Genomic DNA, 12,983 nt, shown 5'->3' on the forward strand with positions numbered 1-12,983 from the left:
TTGAAGGTCAGACTCTTGAGCACATCAAGCCCCGACTGATGGGAGACTAGCTTACCTGCTGTAGAGCGGATGATTCCTTGGTGAGCCCATCAAGCTGCAACTGCTTGGACTTTATCTCCTCAGAGTATCGAGCGTTTTGCTCTTTTAGTTCGTGGTAGGTTGCTCGACGGGTATCGTCCTGAGTGAGAACGTGTGAGGGTTTCCTGTCATCCATACGAGGTTACGAGGTGCGAGAACCAGCCTACCAGATTGTTGATCTGCTGCTCAACAGTTCGACGCTCCTCGTCCATCTGAGCCTCGATATCCCGTATCGCCGTTTCTCGTCTGAATCAATACAACCGGAAATCAGATTCTCATCGTTCTTGCCACCTCCTCCCATAGGGATCCCCAAAGATTACTGTGGGAACACATACTGCTGCCTTTCCTGAAAGACATCATCAAGCGTCTGTGCATTTCGCTCATTCTTCGCCTTGATCTGACTCGCTAGCCGCTCAATGTCCTCCAGATCGGAGTCTGTGTGCAGTTTGTCGACGAGGGTGTTGTAATCGCCAAGCTGGCCTTGGAGCTCGCGGAGCTCGTCGGCTAGCGTGTCCGCTCTTGTTTGTGAAAGTTGTCAGTGACCTATTGAGCGCAAACCATAGATGTTCGGCAGGTATCCCATACCTCCTCTGGAAGCTCATATAATTCGTATTCTCCTTATTGATAGTATCATACTCGTTATTGAGTTTGTTGATCTCCGAGTTCAGGAGCGCTATCTTGTGACGGAGCTCGCTTTGGAAGAATGTTACATCTTGCACCATTCTTCCTGGTCCTTTCGAGATGCAAACTCCGTCAGAAAGCGATCAGAGTTTGGCCGATGGAAATTGTAGCGGGCTTACCTTGAACACCTGTCTTCATCCCTCCCAGACCTTGCTGTGTCATCGGACGGTCCAAGACCTGGTAACCTGCACATGTTGACTATGTGAGTTTGGCACTAGAGAAATAGCGGTCTCGTTGCGCACATACCGAACCCGCTCCGAGATGCAGTGGTCGGGCGAGCTGTTCCAGGTGGACCACCTCGTGTGGGCGCTAGAAAGTATCGTTAGCAAATGGTCTAGCGACATTGAAACTCCGGGCAGTACTCTGCGCTTACCATTTCTACCAGCGCCGCCAACCGCTGTTCCTGGTGGGGCAGGCCCTCGTCCCCATGCTGTGTTTGGATCCGAATTGGTCCGAGCATCAGCACCGGTACTTCCATTTGTCCATAAACCCCCAATGCTAATACGCACATGTCCCTGCTCCCGCCCGACTGCTTGGCCGGTTTGCTAGAGATCCTGTTGGCGGACGACCTACGACAATTTGAAGATCAGAACACAAACGCTACATTTTTGATTGACAGACATGGCCTTACCGTACATTGCGGGGCGAAATCTGCTGGATTTGACTCGGATAGTAACTTCTATCGGGTTTCCGCTTTGAATCACTCGATTGTTCACTGCCAACGTCGTTGCTGCCCGACGGAGTTGTGCTTTTATATTACTGAAAAGGGCATTGACCTCAGTGAACTTCTATTTCCATATTCATTGCTGACGAAAAATCATACCTGCTGCGTTCAGCTGGTTTCCAAGGAGTTTGCAATTGAAGTGCTTCCTTCATTCACGAACGGCATCACGGACATGCCCCGGACGAAACGCGAAACTGACACGAACCGTTCGAAATTCTACTACGTAGCTTACGTCATCAGCAAGGTCAAAATCGGTTTTTTGGACCTCCCAAAAGCCGGGCAAGCATGGCGACGGAGTGACCAACTGTATGATGAGCGAAAGCTCAGGTCGTGTCAGTTCTCGAGGGCATGTACTCAGGTCTTCTGGCAGTGAAGGTCCGGACTTCAATTGACGTGACTCGACCTTTGCGACGCGAAGTTCACGTTTAAACGGGTGTCAAGCGGGTTTCCAGGACAGCAATCGGCTGGAGCAGGTGCCATCGAACCCAGAGAGGGCTGCCCCTGGGATGAGCACAGTCCCCTTTAGCAGCCCAGCCTCATGTCTTGAGGTTCAAATCCATGCCCGGGAGGTTCTGTCTAAACAGCCCAAGACTGGGAGAGGCCACAGAAAGAAGCCATCCAGACGCCTTCCACCTTTTGTACACATCAGAATATCTTAGAGCATCTACCTATGGTTATATACTGTACATGCTTCCAGTCTTTCCAATGACCAAGACCAATGAAAATCCATTCGTCGAGTTCATGGAATATATCTAGCCCAAAAATGATGCTTGCGCCTGCTCCATCTGCCGCGAGGATCCGGATCCCATCCTCAGTCATCGTCCTCGCTCGCAAACTCCTCGTCGTCCTCCGGCTGCGCTTCATCTTTTCCCACCGATCCATTCTGAGCGGCCTTTTCCGCGTCCACTACTACCGTTAAAAACGAGTTGATATCCTCCCTCATCGTGGCTAAACTCGAGTTGAGGGCTCGCGTGTATGCCGCTACACTCGATGGCTTTGTTTCCGTAGGCAGAACGGCGTTCAAGTCTTTAGTTGTTGCAAAGCTCGTGGGAGCTGCTCCGTCGGCGGTTTGCGAGCTGTACTTGTACGCAAAGGCGATCTGGGGTCCCGAGACAGTAGTTGGGCGTTCTGGCGACATGAATTTGTGAGCGTTCTGGTGGTTAGGGTTGGAGGATACGTCGTCGCCGTGCTGGAGCTTTCTTCGCTTCATCTGAGTCCTATGGAGTTGTGTGATGCCAAGTACAGATTTCGCCGTGGCGTGGAGCTCGGAGCTGCTCTGAGCGCTCTTACAACTACTGTACTGTACAAGGATCACGTGATGCCCGACTTGCAGCGGATCGGCGAATAACGTCTCCTTCGCGCTTCCCATATTTCGGTTGGCTTTTTCTTTGGTCATTACCGGAACAGGACTTCGATAGGACCGTTCTGAACAGCACTCACTCTTCCGAAACCAAAACTCTCGCTGCTGTAATGGGCCGCGCTGCTACAACGTCCGCAACGGCGGTCGCCACTACCCCCGCCAAGAAGGCGCAACCTGGAAGGAAAGGCAAGAAGGCATGGAGGAAGAACGTGGACTCCACTGAGGTGGAGGAACAGCTCCACGAGCTGAGGAATGAAGAGCGTATTGGGTATGTCTTGATTTCGGTGTTGGCTCTGTGCAGCTTACGCCAGCACGTGCTCCGGTAATTGAAGAGTGAGGTCCCCGAATTTCGCCTAACTTGTTCTCTCAATGCAGCGGAGGAAAACTTTACACCAAAGCGAACGCGGACCTTTTCTTCACTGACAAGTCCGGCGATGCGGAGATCAAGCGGAAATTCCAGTTCAAAAAGCTGAAAATTGACGAAATCCTGCAGCCTACGTCTGCCATGGACGGCGTGCTCTCGAGGCCGACGGCCAAGTCTACAGTCAAAGTAGCCCCGGAGGGCATGAAAGCGAGGAACGTGTCGAAGAGCAACGTGGAAGCGGTGGAGAAACTCGCGAAACGGAAGGCCGAGAGTGGGCTGGCACGAGTGGGCGCGAGCGCAGAGGCTAAGGCGGCCGCCTCTGCGGCGAAGAAGCGGAAGTTGGAGCAAAAGAAGGGTGGCTTTGATCTGTGGGATGCACCAGAAACGGAAACGACCGTGATAGATTCCTCGTTGGATGTCGCGTACATCGAACCCACACTGAAGAAGTCTGTGAAGAAACCACTTCTTCCCGATACTCTGCCGAAAGGCATCAAGGCCGTTGAGGTTTCACACGCGGGTGCTTCATACAACCCCAGCTTCGACGACCATCAAAAAGCGCTCCGTGAGGCTGTGGACGAAGAGACGGAAAAGATTGATACCAAAGCGAAGACGCTCAAGAAGCTTTCATACCCTGCGGAGCTGGACAACCTTGATGACGAGACTTTCTTCGACGATGATTCAGAAGAGGAGGAGGAAAACGAGGCTGAAACTTCTGCAGCAACTGGGGAGACAACGGTGACGGCGGAAGTTTCAGCGCAGCAAACATTCGCTGCTCCAGTCGTGGTGGAACGCAAAACACGGGTGGACCGGAACAAGGAAGAGCGTCGGGCAGCGTTGGAGCGCGAACAAAAAGCTGCAAAGGAGGCGAAGAAGCTGGACAAGCAGCTGAACAGGCTGGGGGAACTGAAGAAGATCGTCAGCAAGGAGGAGCGAATACGACAAGCTCGCCTTGAGGAACGCGAGAGGGAAGCGGTGGAGAAGGCAAACAACGAGACCCGCCGGTTGGGTCCTCATGCGTAAGTAGCTTGGGACATCGAGCAGAGTGAACTTATGCCTGTCGGTGCTGACATTTCGTTCTTCCGTCTCCACTAGCTTCAAACCTGCACCGATGGATATCCAGCTGACAGAGGAGCTTGCTGACTCTTTACGGGAGCTGAAACCTGAAGGAAACCTGTTCCGTGATCGTTTTACGAGTTTGCAGAAACGAACGCTGATTGAGGCTCGAGTGCCAATTAGGTATGTTTTGCTTGATTCGTCAAGGGCTTTTGATGAAGTCATCAGTCGCCTGCCTTTGCTAACTTGATGCCTCCCCTTTCCCAGCAAAAACAAGAAACTCCGATACAAACGCAAGTTGGTGGAGACTCACGACTACAAGCGTTTCAAGTAGCCGTCTTTGCTCTCTCCATGATAAGCTTAGATCTCGTGGTAGATTCCTTAGCACCTTATTTAAACCCATTGATACTATAGAGACCTGTACATAGCCATGCCATACTCATTCGGAAGCGCTGGGGCTGCTTACTCAAACCCCCAGTGAATACGATATTTGAAAAAGTATGTCGGCAGAACGAGAAGCAATCCGTCCATATTCGGCGCATCTATGTATCCCACCGCATCAAAGGAAAGCAGCATCAGTGGGAAAACAGCAGAAAGCAATGTGGCGCAGTCATCGACACGCGAAACTTCCGATTTCAGCATTTGATCTGCCCTCTTGCTGAGGAGGCCAATTAGGCGCTTCAGCGACTGACACCCAGAGTGAGGAGGTGGAGCTTGACGCACCATGGCATCTCCCCTATTACCTGTATCAGCCGCCTCCAGGCGGGCTCCCGGCTCAGCTCGACTCGCGTTGCTGTTCACGCTCCTGGATGCCAATTCGACGAGCCGACAATCCCGATGTCGATGTTTTTCCAACTCCGCCCGTCTGAAGGGATGGGAACACGAAGAGAAGGAGCCGAAGAGCTCTCCTGCTGGTGGAGGGTTTATGCCGGCACCAAGAGGTGGTGGTGCTGGGGGCTTCATGCCGCCAAGGAGATTTGAGCCACCACCAGCGCGACCAAAGCGGGATAACGGTTCTGATCTGCGGCCACCGCCGTTCGCAAAGAACGCCGACTCTCGGAACGGTCAGCGGGCGGATAACCGGAATGCCTCCGGAAGAGGCTTCCAGGCTCGAGGGGATCAGTCTCGTTGGGAAAAAGGGCCTGCACGGCAGGGCAAACCGCCGGCCGGCCGCGAGTCCGAGAAGCCGGCTCCTGCAGCAAAAGCTGCGCCAGTGATTGCGGAGGTGGACGACGAAGAGTCGTCCTTCACAGATCAGCGCAGGAGCGGCCAGGGCAAGTTCGCAAAAATGTCGGGGAAGGAGCGGGACCGTGAGAAGATGGCGAGATCTCACGAGAAGCGGAAGGGGGAGAAAGAGCGGTCTAGTGGCGCCAAAAAGAAGGCAAAACCTGCCGTCCTGCAAAAGAACATTCATCTGCAAGACGGAATCAGCGTGGCGAATCTGAGCACGTTATTGGGAGTACCGTTCAATCAGTTGGTGTGGAAGATGAAGGACCTTGGTGTGGACACGACGGACGCGGATTACGTTTTGCACAGCGAGATGGCCAGTCTGATTGTGTTGGAGTACGGTTTTAACCCCATTGTGGCGACGATATCCGATGTGGATTTGACTGCGAGACCAGAACCGGAGGACTGGTCAGAATATCCCGTCCGTCCGCCGGTCGTGACGATTATGGGACATGTAGATCACGGAAAGACGACGCTTCTGGATTCGCTACGGAAGACATCGGTCGCAGCAGGAGAAGCAGGCGGAATTACACAACACATTGGAGCCTTCTCGGTGCTCTTGCCGTCGCAGAAGCGAATCACATTTTTGGATACCCCAGGCCACGCCGCATTCTCAGCAATGCGACAGCGAGGCGCGCAGACCACGGATATTGTCGTCTTGGTCGTGGCAGCAGATGACGGTGTCATGCCGCAGACAGTCGAAGCGATCAAGCACTCGCAGACAGCAGGCGTGCCCATCGTCGTAGCGATTAACAAGTGTGATAAACCGGACGCGAACGTCAGGAAGCTCAAAGAGGGCTTGCTGCGTTACGACGTCGTTTTGGAAGAGTTTGGTGGGGAGATTCCCGCGGTGGAGGTGTCTGGTCTGACGGGCAAAGGCTTGGACGAGCTGGAAGAGACGATCGTGACCATGGCTGAAGTGATGGACATTCGAGGGGACCCGAATGGGCCCGTTGAAGGCGTCGTCATCGAGTCCAAGCTCGTTCGTGGGAAAGGCAATGTTGCGACCTTGATGATACGACGGGGCACGTTGACTCCCGGTGACGTTGTCGTTGCCGGGAACACGTGGAGTAAAGTGCGTATCATGCACGACGAGCATGGGGTTGACGTGAAGAAGGCGGGTCCGTCCACACCCGTGGAAGTTATGGGATGGAAAGATCTCCCCGCAGCCGGCGATCTCGTCTTCGGGCTCGATGCTGTGAGTATTGCACCATTGCCATATAACTCTCATACACTTAGCCAACCAGATATTCACCGGACTTTCATTACCAGGGCGTGGCAGAAGGCATAGTCGGACCCGCTCGAAAAGCATCCGACGTCCCCAAAAACATCCTCGAAGCCGCCAAAAAGGTTGTTCAAGCACGCATTGAGCGAGCCAGACGCGAGGCCTCCATCGAAGATATCAAACTGCTCAACGAGAAGCGTCTGAAAGAGAAGCAAGAACGTGCTGACGCGAAAGCCGAAGAGGCCGGTGAGCCCACGTCTGCAGATACCATGACGGAGGAAGAAGTGGAGGCTGAGGCGAAGGATGTTGCTGCAAGCGGACTTCCGGTCCTGAATGTCGTGTTGAAATCGGATGTGCATGGGTCGCTGGAGGCGTTAACGGATGCGATCAATGGTCTGCCGGCGCATCAGGTCCGGGTGTGTATTGTCAAGTCGGGTGTTGGGCCCGTGACGGACTCGGATGTGGATTCTGCGTCGGCTGCCAAAGGTTGGTCCTCCTCTTTCTTATGTGCGGCACATGGACTTTACAGCTGAACTCTATGTTTAAACCCTAACCTTCCAGCCGAGATCATCACCTTCAACATTCCCATCGACAAACGCACCTCGCAATACGCGGTCACGTCAGGCGTCACGCTCCGCCCTCACACCATCATCTACAAGCTGCTCGACGAACTGAAAGAAATCATGGGCGACCTCCTCCCGCCAGAGATCATCACCGAAGTCAATGGCGAAGCCGAAATATTGCAAGTGTTCGGGATCAACGTGAAGGGCAAGCAGATTGAGAAGATTGCGGGATGTCGCGTGGCTACGGGGAAGGTCACGCGTGCGAATAGCATTCGGATTACGAGGAAGGGAGAAGTTGTTTATGATGGTGAGTTCATGGACCGAGGCCTTTGGGTGGACTTGACACGGAGTTGGGAGCGCTTTCTGACTCCATACGCACTGGTCTCCAGGTCGTTTGAAAACGTTCAAGCACCACAAAAAGGATATCAACGAAGCCTCCAAAGGCTTGGAATGCGGCATGGGCTTCGAAAGGTTTGACGCTTTGGAAGAAGGAGATATCATCCAGGCGTACACGACCATCCAGAGGAAGCGCAAGATCACATAGACTTGTAGACCTATATATTGAAATCGTTCATCCCTATATAGATTTTGACCCCGTTCAGACGTCGGCTTGCCCGTCTTACATATAGAGCACCTTCCTTTCGATGGAGTGGTCGGTGATGCGAAGTATAGGAAGAAATCTACTATGCTGGGGTAATCGGTGTGGTAATCGACTAACAAGGTTTCTGTCGCGAGTGCCGGATACACTTGAAAGCTTCGTTTGGCGCCTCGCCGCTGTGCACGTGGCCTCGTGCAGTGCATTCAACCCCGGATGCACATGGCGCCGTAGTGCAATACCGCTCGTCGTGCGTTTTCTTGTTTGGGTCCGTCGTGCACGTGCTGGCGTTGCTAGGCTTTTATCGTGTGTCGGATATGGTCCCTTTGCGTGGGTGTCTCTTTGCTTCGGTTGCCCCGCTCACCAGCCTGCCGAATATGCCTGCTACTGTTATATACGCTATTGCAAGTACTGAAACGGCAAATCCCAGCGTAAACACAGCCTCGACAACGCCCATGTCTGCTTCGGGATCCTGATGCTGGCTCATGGCGTTGTGGTAGGCAGGGAAAATGTGTACACATAGGAGAATTGTCACGGAATGTGACATAAGGTCCCATATGAGACGCGCCGCTGTCACAGTGGCGCAGCTGTGACAGCAAGCCACGCTGCGCCACACAAGCGCTCTAGTGTACTTTATAACTGTCAACTAGGAGACCTCAATTAGTAGCACGTTTTCATACCCAAAAAAAAGATATGGATGTCACATATACCTGCTGTATGGTCTACAGGTGAACAGTAACAGTTGATTGGAGCCGCCACAACAAGCAGTAGCTGACGAGAAGGTAGTTTGGTTTTTGGACCTTCGCAGTTCTGCAATGCGGCTATGGAACATTTTAGCATTATAAAGGATGCTCCGAGCCCAGGAGAATGCAATCAAATTGAGATCAGGAAGGTTAAGTTCGCTTCCGCGTCCCCCCCTAGAATGTCAGTGGTAATCAACAAGATGGAGATGAGAGCGATGTATTGGGTTGCGGAGAACACGGCACGATTATATAGACTACAAGGTGAGGGAGGGAGGGTTCAACAAACGTTATCCTTTGCTGCTAGAAAAAGGATAATGGGAAAGGAAGGAAAAGAAGCAGCTACGCCGTAAGGCGACGGGATTACAAAAGGGAAATTTATATAGAGAGATCACGGGAGCCCACCCCGCGCGCGCTCAATTAACTCCGACACCTTCGGTGAACTACGATAAGTTCGCTTCCGCATCCCCCCCTAGAATGTCAGTGGTAATCAACGAGATGGAGATGAGAGCGATGTATTGCGTTGCGGAGAACACGGCACGATCCCAATGGCGAAGCCGTGGCCGTGTCTCGCGCAGGCCCAAGGAGCACCGAGTGCGGAGGGTATGGGAGCACCGGGTGCGGGTAGGGAGGGGCACCGTGTGCGTACTGGAGCTTACCGTGGGCGCCCGCGCGCGAGGCGGGCAGTGTAGATACATGGGGCACCTGGTGCGAGTATCAGAGCTTGCCGTGGGTGCCGGCGCGCGGGGTAGTGTAGAAGATGCGTGAGGCGTCTGATGCCGGATCGTGATGCCGGTGCAGCGGAAAGGGGCACCAAGTGCGAGAACCGTAGTATCAGTGGAACGTGCAGGTATGATTGGTATACGACAAGAAAAGAAAGGGGAAAACAGATGAAGGTCAACTGGGGATGAACATAAATAGGGTGACAAGACTAGCTACCCATCAGAAGCCGGCGTCGTCCTCGGCGCGCACACGTCTCCCTCTAAATAGGATGGCCTGTTATGGACGACGCGTCCATACCATGCGCTTACCTCATGACAGCATCCCAACAGTCAGTCAATGTCAATTCCCTGTCAAAACCTGACATCTGCCAAACCTCGCAGCCGCACGCAGCCGCGCTACCCCACACCTGCCACTGCCTTCATTTCTCCATGCAGCCGCACGTAGCCACACCTCCCAACACTCGGCGCTTACAAACCCTTCTCCATACTTCCCCACGTACCCGCCCACAGCCTCAGCGTAGCCACCCCATCCCCAGTCTTCTGTTTCTATGCTTCCCCACCCTTGGCGCTTCTCTTGGCTTCCCTCTCATTCCGTACCCTTCTGCTTCTCCACGCTTCCCCAGCCTTCCCAGAAAAACATAAATAGCCGCCTCCCCTGAGCTCCCCACTTCCTGATCCCCCAGCAGATCAACACCAGTTCTTCCTAGTCTTGTTCTAGTTCTTGTTTCGGTCTGAATACCATTACCTGTCAACAACCTGCACCACAAGTCGCCTCTATTTCCGTCGGCTCCGCCCATTCATAACAGTTTGATCTGCTCAACAACCCCCAGCCGCTGTACCTCCACGCCAAATCACCATGTCCGACGCCCTTCCCCTCACGGCCGAAGCCTGGCAAGCCATGTGCAATGCGATTGACGAACTTCGAGCACAGAATACCACCCTACAAGCCGAACTAGAGCAAACCCAGACCACTGCCCCTGCCACCCACGCCCCCGAACCCAAAATCAGTCTCCCAGACAAATTTGATGGCACCCGAAGCAAGTTCCGTGGGTTCCTCAACCAGATCCGGCTCATGTTCGCCCTCCAACCCAGGCGCTACCCCAACGATCAGACCAAGATACGAACTATTGGCACCTACCTCACTGGCACCGCCCAGGCCTGGCTGGCGCCCCTTGTCGAACAAGACCATCATTCCCTTACGAACCTGGATGATTTCATCCAGCAAATGCAAGCAGTCTTTGGAGACAGCGACAGGATCCGCACATCCGAAAACAAGCTCCAGAACCTTCGACAAACCCGTGCAGCAACAGAGTATGTAGCTGAATTCCGACAGCTGCAATGCGCTGTGTCGTGGAATGACCAGGCATTGATTGCCACCTTCCGTCGCGGCCTCAAAGAAGACGTCAAGGACTTAATGCTCACGATGCCCCCTACCGCCTCAATCGACACGGTGATGGAACAGGCCATCCAATGTGACAACCGATTGTTTGAGCGCCGTCTAGAGCGAAGCAGGAACCGACAGTCATATGTGCCAGTTACCACTAGCCCCACCCTCATGAGCCCCGACAACCGCCCAGACGACCCTATGATCATTGACGCTGCTCGTCCGCGAGGACCCCTCACACCGCTAGAGCGCCAACACCGCATCACAAACAAACTTTGCCTCTACTGTGGTAAACCCGGCCACATAGCCAAACTCTGCCCGAACAAGATACGCACGGCGAATGTCGCGGTTAAGGAACCTGCACCCATCCAGGATTTTGCCCAAGTCCAGCTGCAGTAAAGGCCGAGCAGCTGGGCAACACCTGTCCTGGGCCTTCTCACCACGCAAGTACTGCCAAGGGAGAAGCCACAAAACCTTGCTCCGATCCTGGCATCTCCAGCAACACCCTTCTCCTGACCACCAACAATGTCAATCTCCTATCTGAGATACCCTCACCCATGCGGACTTTGGGTCCATCCTCACAATTCGAGTACCCTGTTACCCTGCAGATATCGGCCCAGCGAGCTCCAGTTCAGCTTTCAGCACTACTTGACACCGGTGCGATGTCGTGCTTCATCGATGAACGTTATGCCCGCAAGCACCGCATCCCACTTGTCAAGAAGGAGGACCCCATTGCGCTTGAACTGGTTGACGGACGTCCCAGCCATGCGGGCTCCATTACCCATCACACCCAACCTTTGGGCATGTGGGTCAACGACCATTTTGAGGAGGTGGTATTCCATGTGACATGTTCCCCGCATGCGCCAATCATCCTGGGGCTTCCCTGGTTTGAGCTCCATGATGTGGAGCTACACTGGAAGACTCGCACTCTTTGCGTCCGCTGCCATTGCGGTTTTGGACAATACGCCTCCTGGGATGCCCTGCCAACAGAACCTAGCCCGAAGCCCTCAAAAACCCCTGAACCTCCATCAAGACGAGATTTCAGTCTCCCTAGCCCAGACACCCAACACACTGGGCCCAGCACCCACACTGACCCACGTATCGTTTATCAGCGCCCCAGCTTTCTGTGTGGCGGCAAGGCATGACCAGGCATTCATTGCCTACGCCAATCCGACCAAGTCAGATTCCCAAGCCCTGGCGACCACTCCTCCAAAAGATCCGAAGGCCATCATTCCTGAAGAATACCAAGATTTTGCGGACGTCTTCGCCAAGAAGAACGCGGATACCCTCCCAGAGCACCGACCCTACGACTGTCCCATCGACTTAGAAGAGGGCAAACAGCCACCGTTCGGCCCGATCTATAGTCTCAGCGAGCCTGAAATGCAGGCACTCTGTGACTACCTTGAAGAGAACCTAGCTAAGGGGTTCATCAAGCACTCCAAGTCTCCCGCCGGTGCCCCAGTCCTCTTTGTCAAGAAAAAGGACGGTTCCCTCCGTCTGTGCGTCGACTATCGTGGACTCAACAATATCACCATCAAGAATCGCTATCCCTTGCCCTTGATTAACAGCATCATGGATCGTCTTCGAGGGGCACGCCGGCTCACCAAGATTGACCTCCGGGGAGCCTACAACCTTCTTCGGATCCGGCCAGGGGATGAATGGAAGACAGCGTTCCGATGTCGCTACGGCCTATTCGAGTATAATGTCATGCCGTTTGGGCTCACCAATGCCCCTGGAGTATTCCAACACCTCATGAACGACATATTCCGTGACATTCTCGACGTTTTTGTTGTGGTCTACCTTGACGACATTCTAATCTTCTCAAAAAACCCAGAAGACCACCCCAACCACGTCCGAGAGGTGCTCTCACGACTCCGCCAGCACGGGCTGTATGCGAAACCGGAAAAATGCGAATTCAACCGTGACTCTGTTGAGTTCCTGGGGTTTATCATCTCCCAGCAAGGCATTTCCATGGACCCATAGAAGACGGCTGCCATTACCGAATGGGAACCCCCGACGAATGTCAAAGGCATCCAGCGCTTCCTTGGTTTTGCCAACTTCTACCGGCGATTCATCAAAGGGTACTCTGCGATCGTTGCACCCCTGACCACGCTCACTCGCAAAGACTTGCCATTCAAATGGACCCACGCTGCACACCTAGCTTTTGAAACCCTCAAGAAAGCCTTCACCTCCGCACCTATCCTGACTCACCCCGACCCTGACAAGCCCTTCATTGTCGAATCCAATGCCCCCGACTTTGCCCTTGG

General features: G+C 53.7%; 5 protein-coding genes across 5 annotated transcripts; 3 read left to right on the forward strand and 2 right to left on the reverse strand.

The window, feature by feature from the left end:
• Positions 1-391: 391 nt before the first annotated feature.
• On the reverse strand, positions 392-945 carry EV422DRAFT_137175 (uncharacterized protein). The gene has a single exon (XM_053064779.1). The coding sequence runs from the start codon at positions 798-800 to the stop codon at positions 492-494; it is 309 nt and encodes a 102-aa protein (XP_052929163.1). The 5' UTR covers positions 801-945; the 3' UTR covers positions 392-491.
• Positions 946-2,266: 1,321 nt separating this feature from the next.
• Positions 2,267-2,879, reverse strand: EV422DRAFT_600068 (uncharacterized protein; the record flags this gene model as incomplete). The annotated part of the gene is made up of 1 exon (XM_053073674.1): positions 2,267-2,879. The coding sequence occupies one exon, from the start codon at positions 2,877-2,879 to the stop codon at positions 2,295-2,297; it is 585 nt and encodes a 194-aa protein (XP_052929164.1). The 3' UTR covers positions 2,267-2,294.
• EV422DRAFT_137192 (ribosome biogenesis protein Nop53/GLTSCR2) lies at positions 2,879-4,787 on the forward strand. The gene is made up of 4 exons (XM_053064780.1): positions 2,879-3,111; positions 3,219-4,223; positions 4,300-4,443; positions 4,528-4,787. The coding sequence occupies exons 1-4, from the start codon at positions 2,954-2,956 to the stop codon at positions 4,592-4,594; spliced, it is 1,374 nt and encodes a 457-aa protein (XP_052929165.1). The 5' UTR covers positions 2,879-2,953; the 3' UTR covers positions 4,595-4,787.
• Position 4,788: 1 nt separating this feature from the next.
• EV422DRAFT_137193 (uncharacterized protein) lies at positions 4,789-7,995 on the forward strand. Its single transcript, XM_053064781.1, has 4 exons — positions 4,789-6,685; positions 6,760-7,198; positions 7,274-7,582; positions 7,665-7,995. Exons 1-4 carry the CDS (start codon positions 4,985-4,987, stop codon positions 7,817-7,819), a joined length of 2,604 nt encoding a protein of 867 aa, XP_052929166.1. The 5' UTR covers positions 4,789-4,984; the 3' UTR covers positions 7,820-7,995.
• EV422DRAFT_583137 (uncharacterized protein) lies at positions 7,562-8,381 on the forward strand. Its single transcript, XM_053073410.1, has one exon. The coding sequence runs from the start codon at positions 7,920-7,922 to the stop codon at positions 8,283-8,285; it is 366 nt and encodes a 121-aa protein (XP_052929167.1). The 5' UTR covers positions 7,562-7,919; the 3' UTR covers positions 8,286-8,381.
• Positions 8,382-12,983: the final 4,602 nt, after the last annotated feature.

This window comes from Fimicolochytrium jonesii, assembly GCF_025526975.1.
Source record: "Fimicolochytrium jonesii strain JEL569 chromosome Unknown EV422scaffold_2, whole genome shotgun sequence".
In the NCBI taxonomy this organism is placed as follows: domain Eukaryota; kingdom Fungi; phylum Chytridiomycota; class Chytridiomycetes; order Spizellomycetales; family Powellomycetaceae; genus Fimicolochytrium; species Fimicolochytrium jonesii.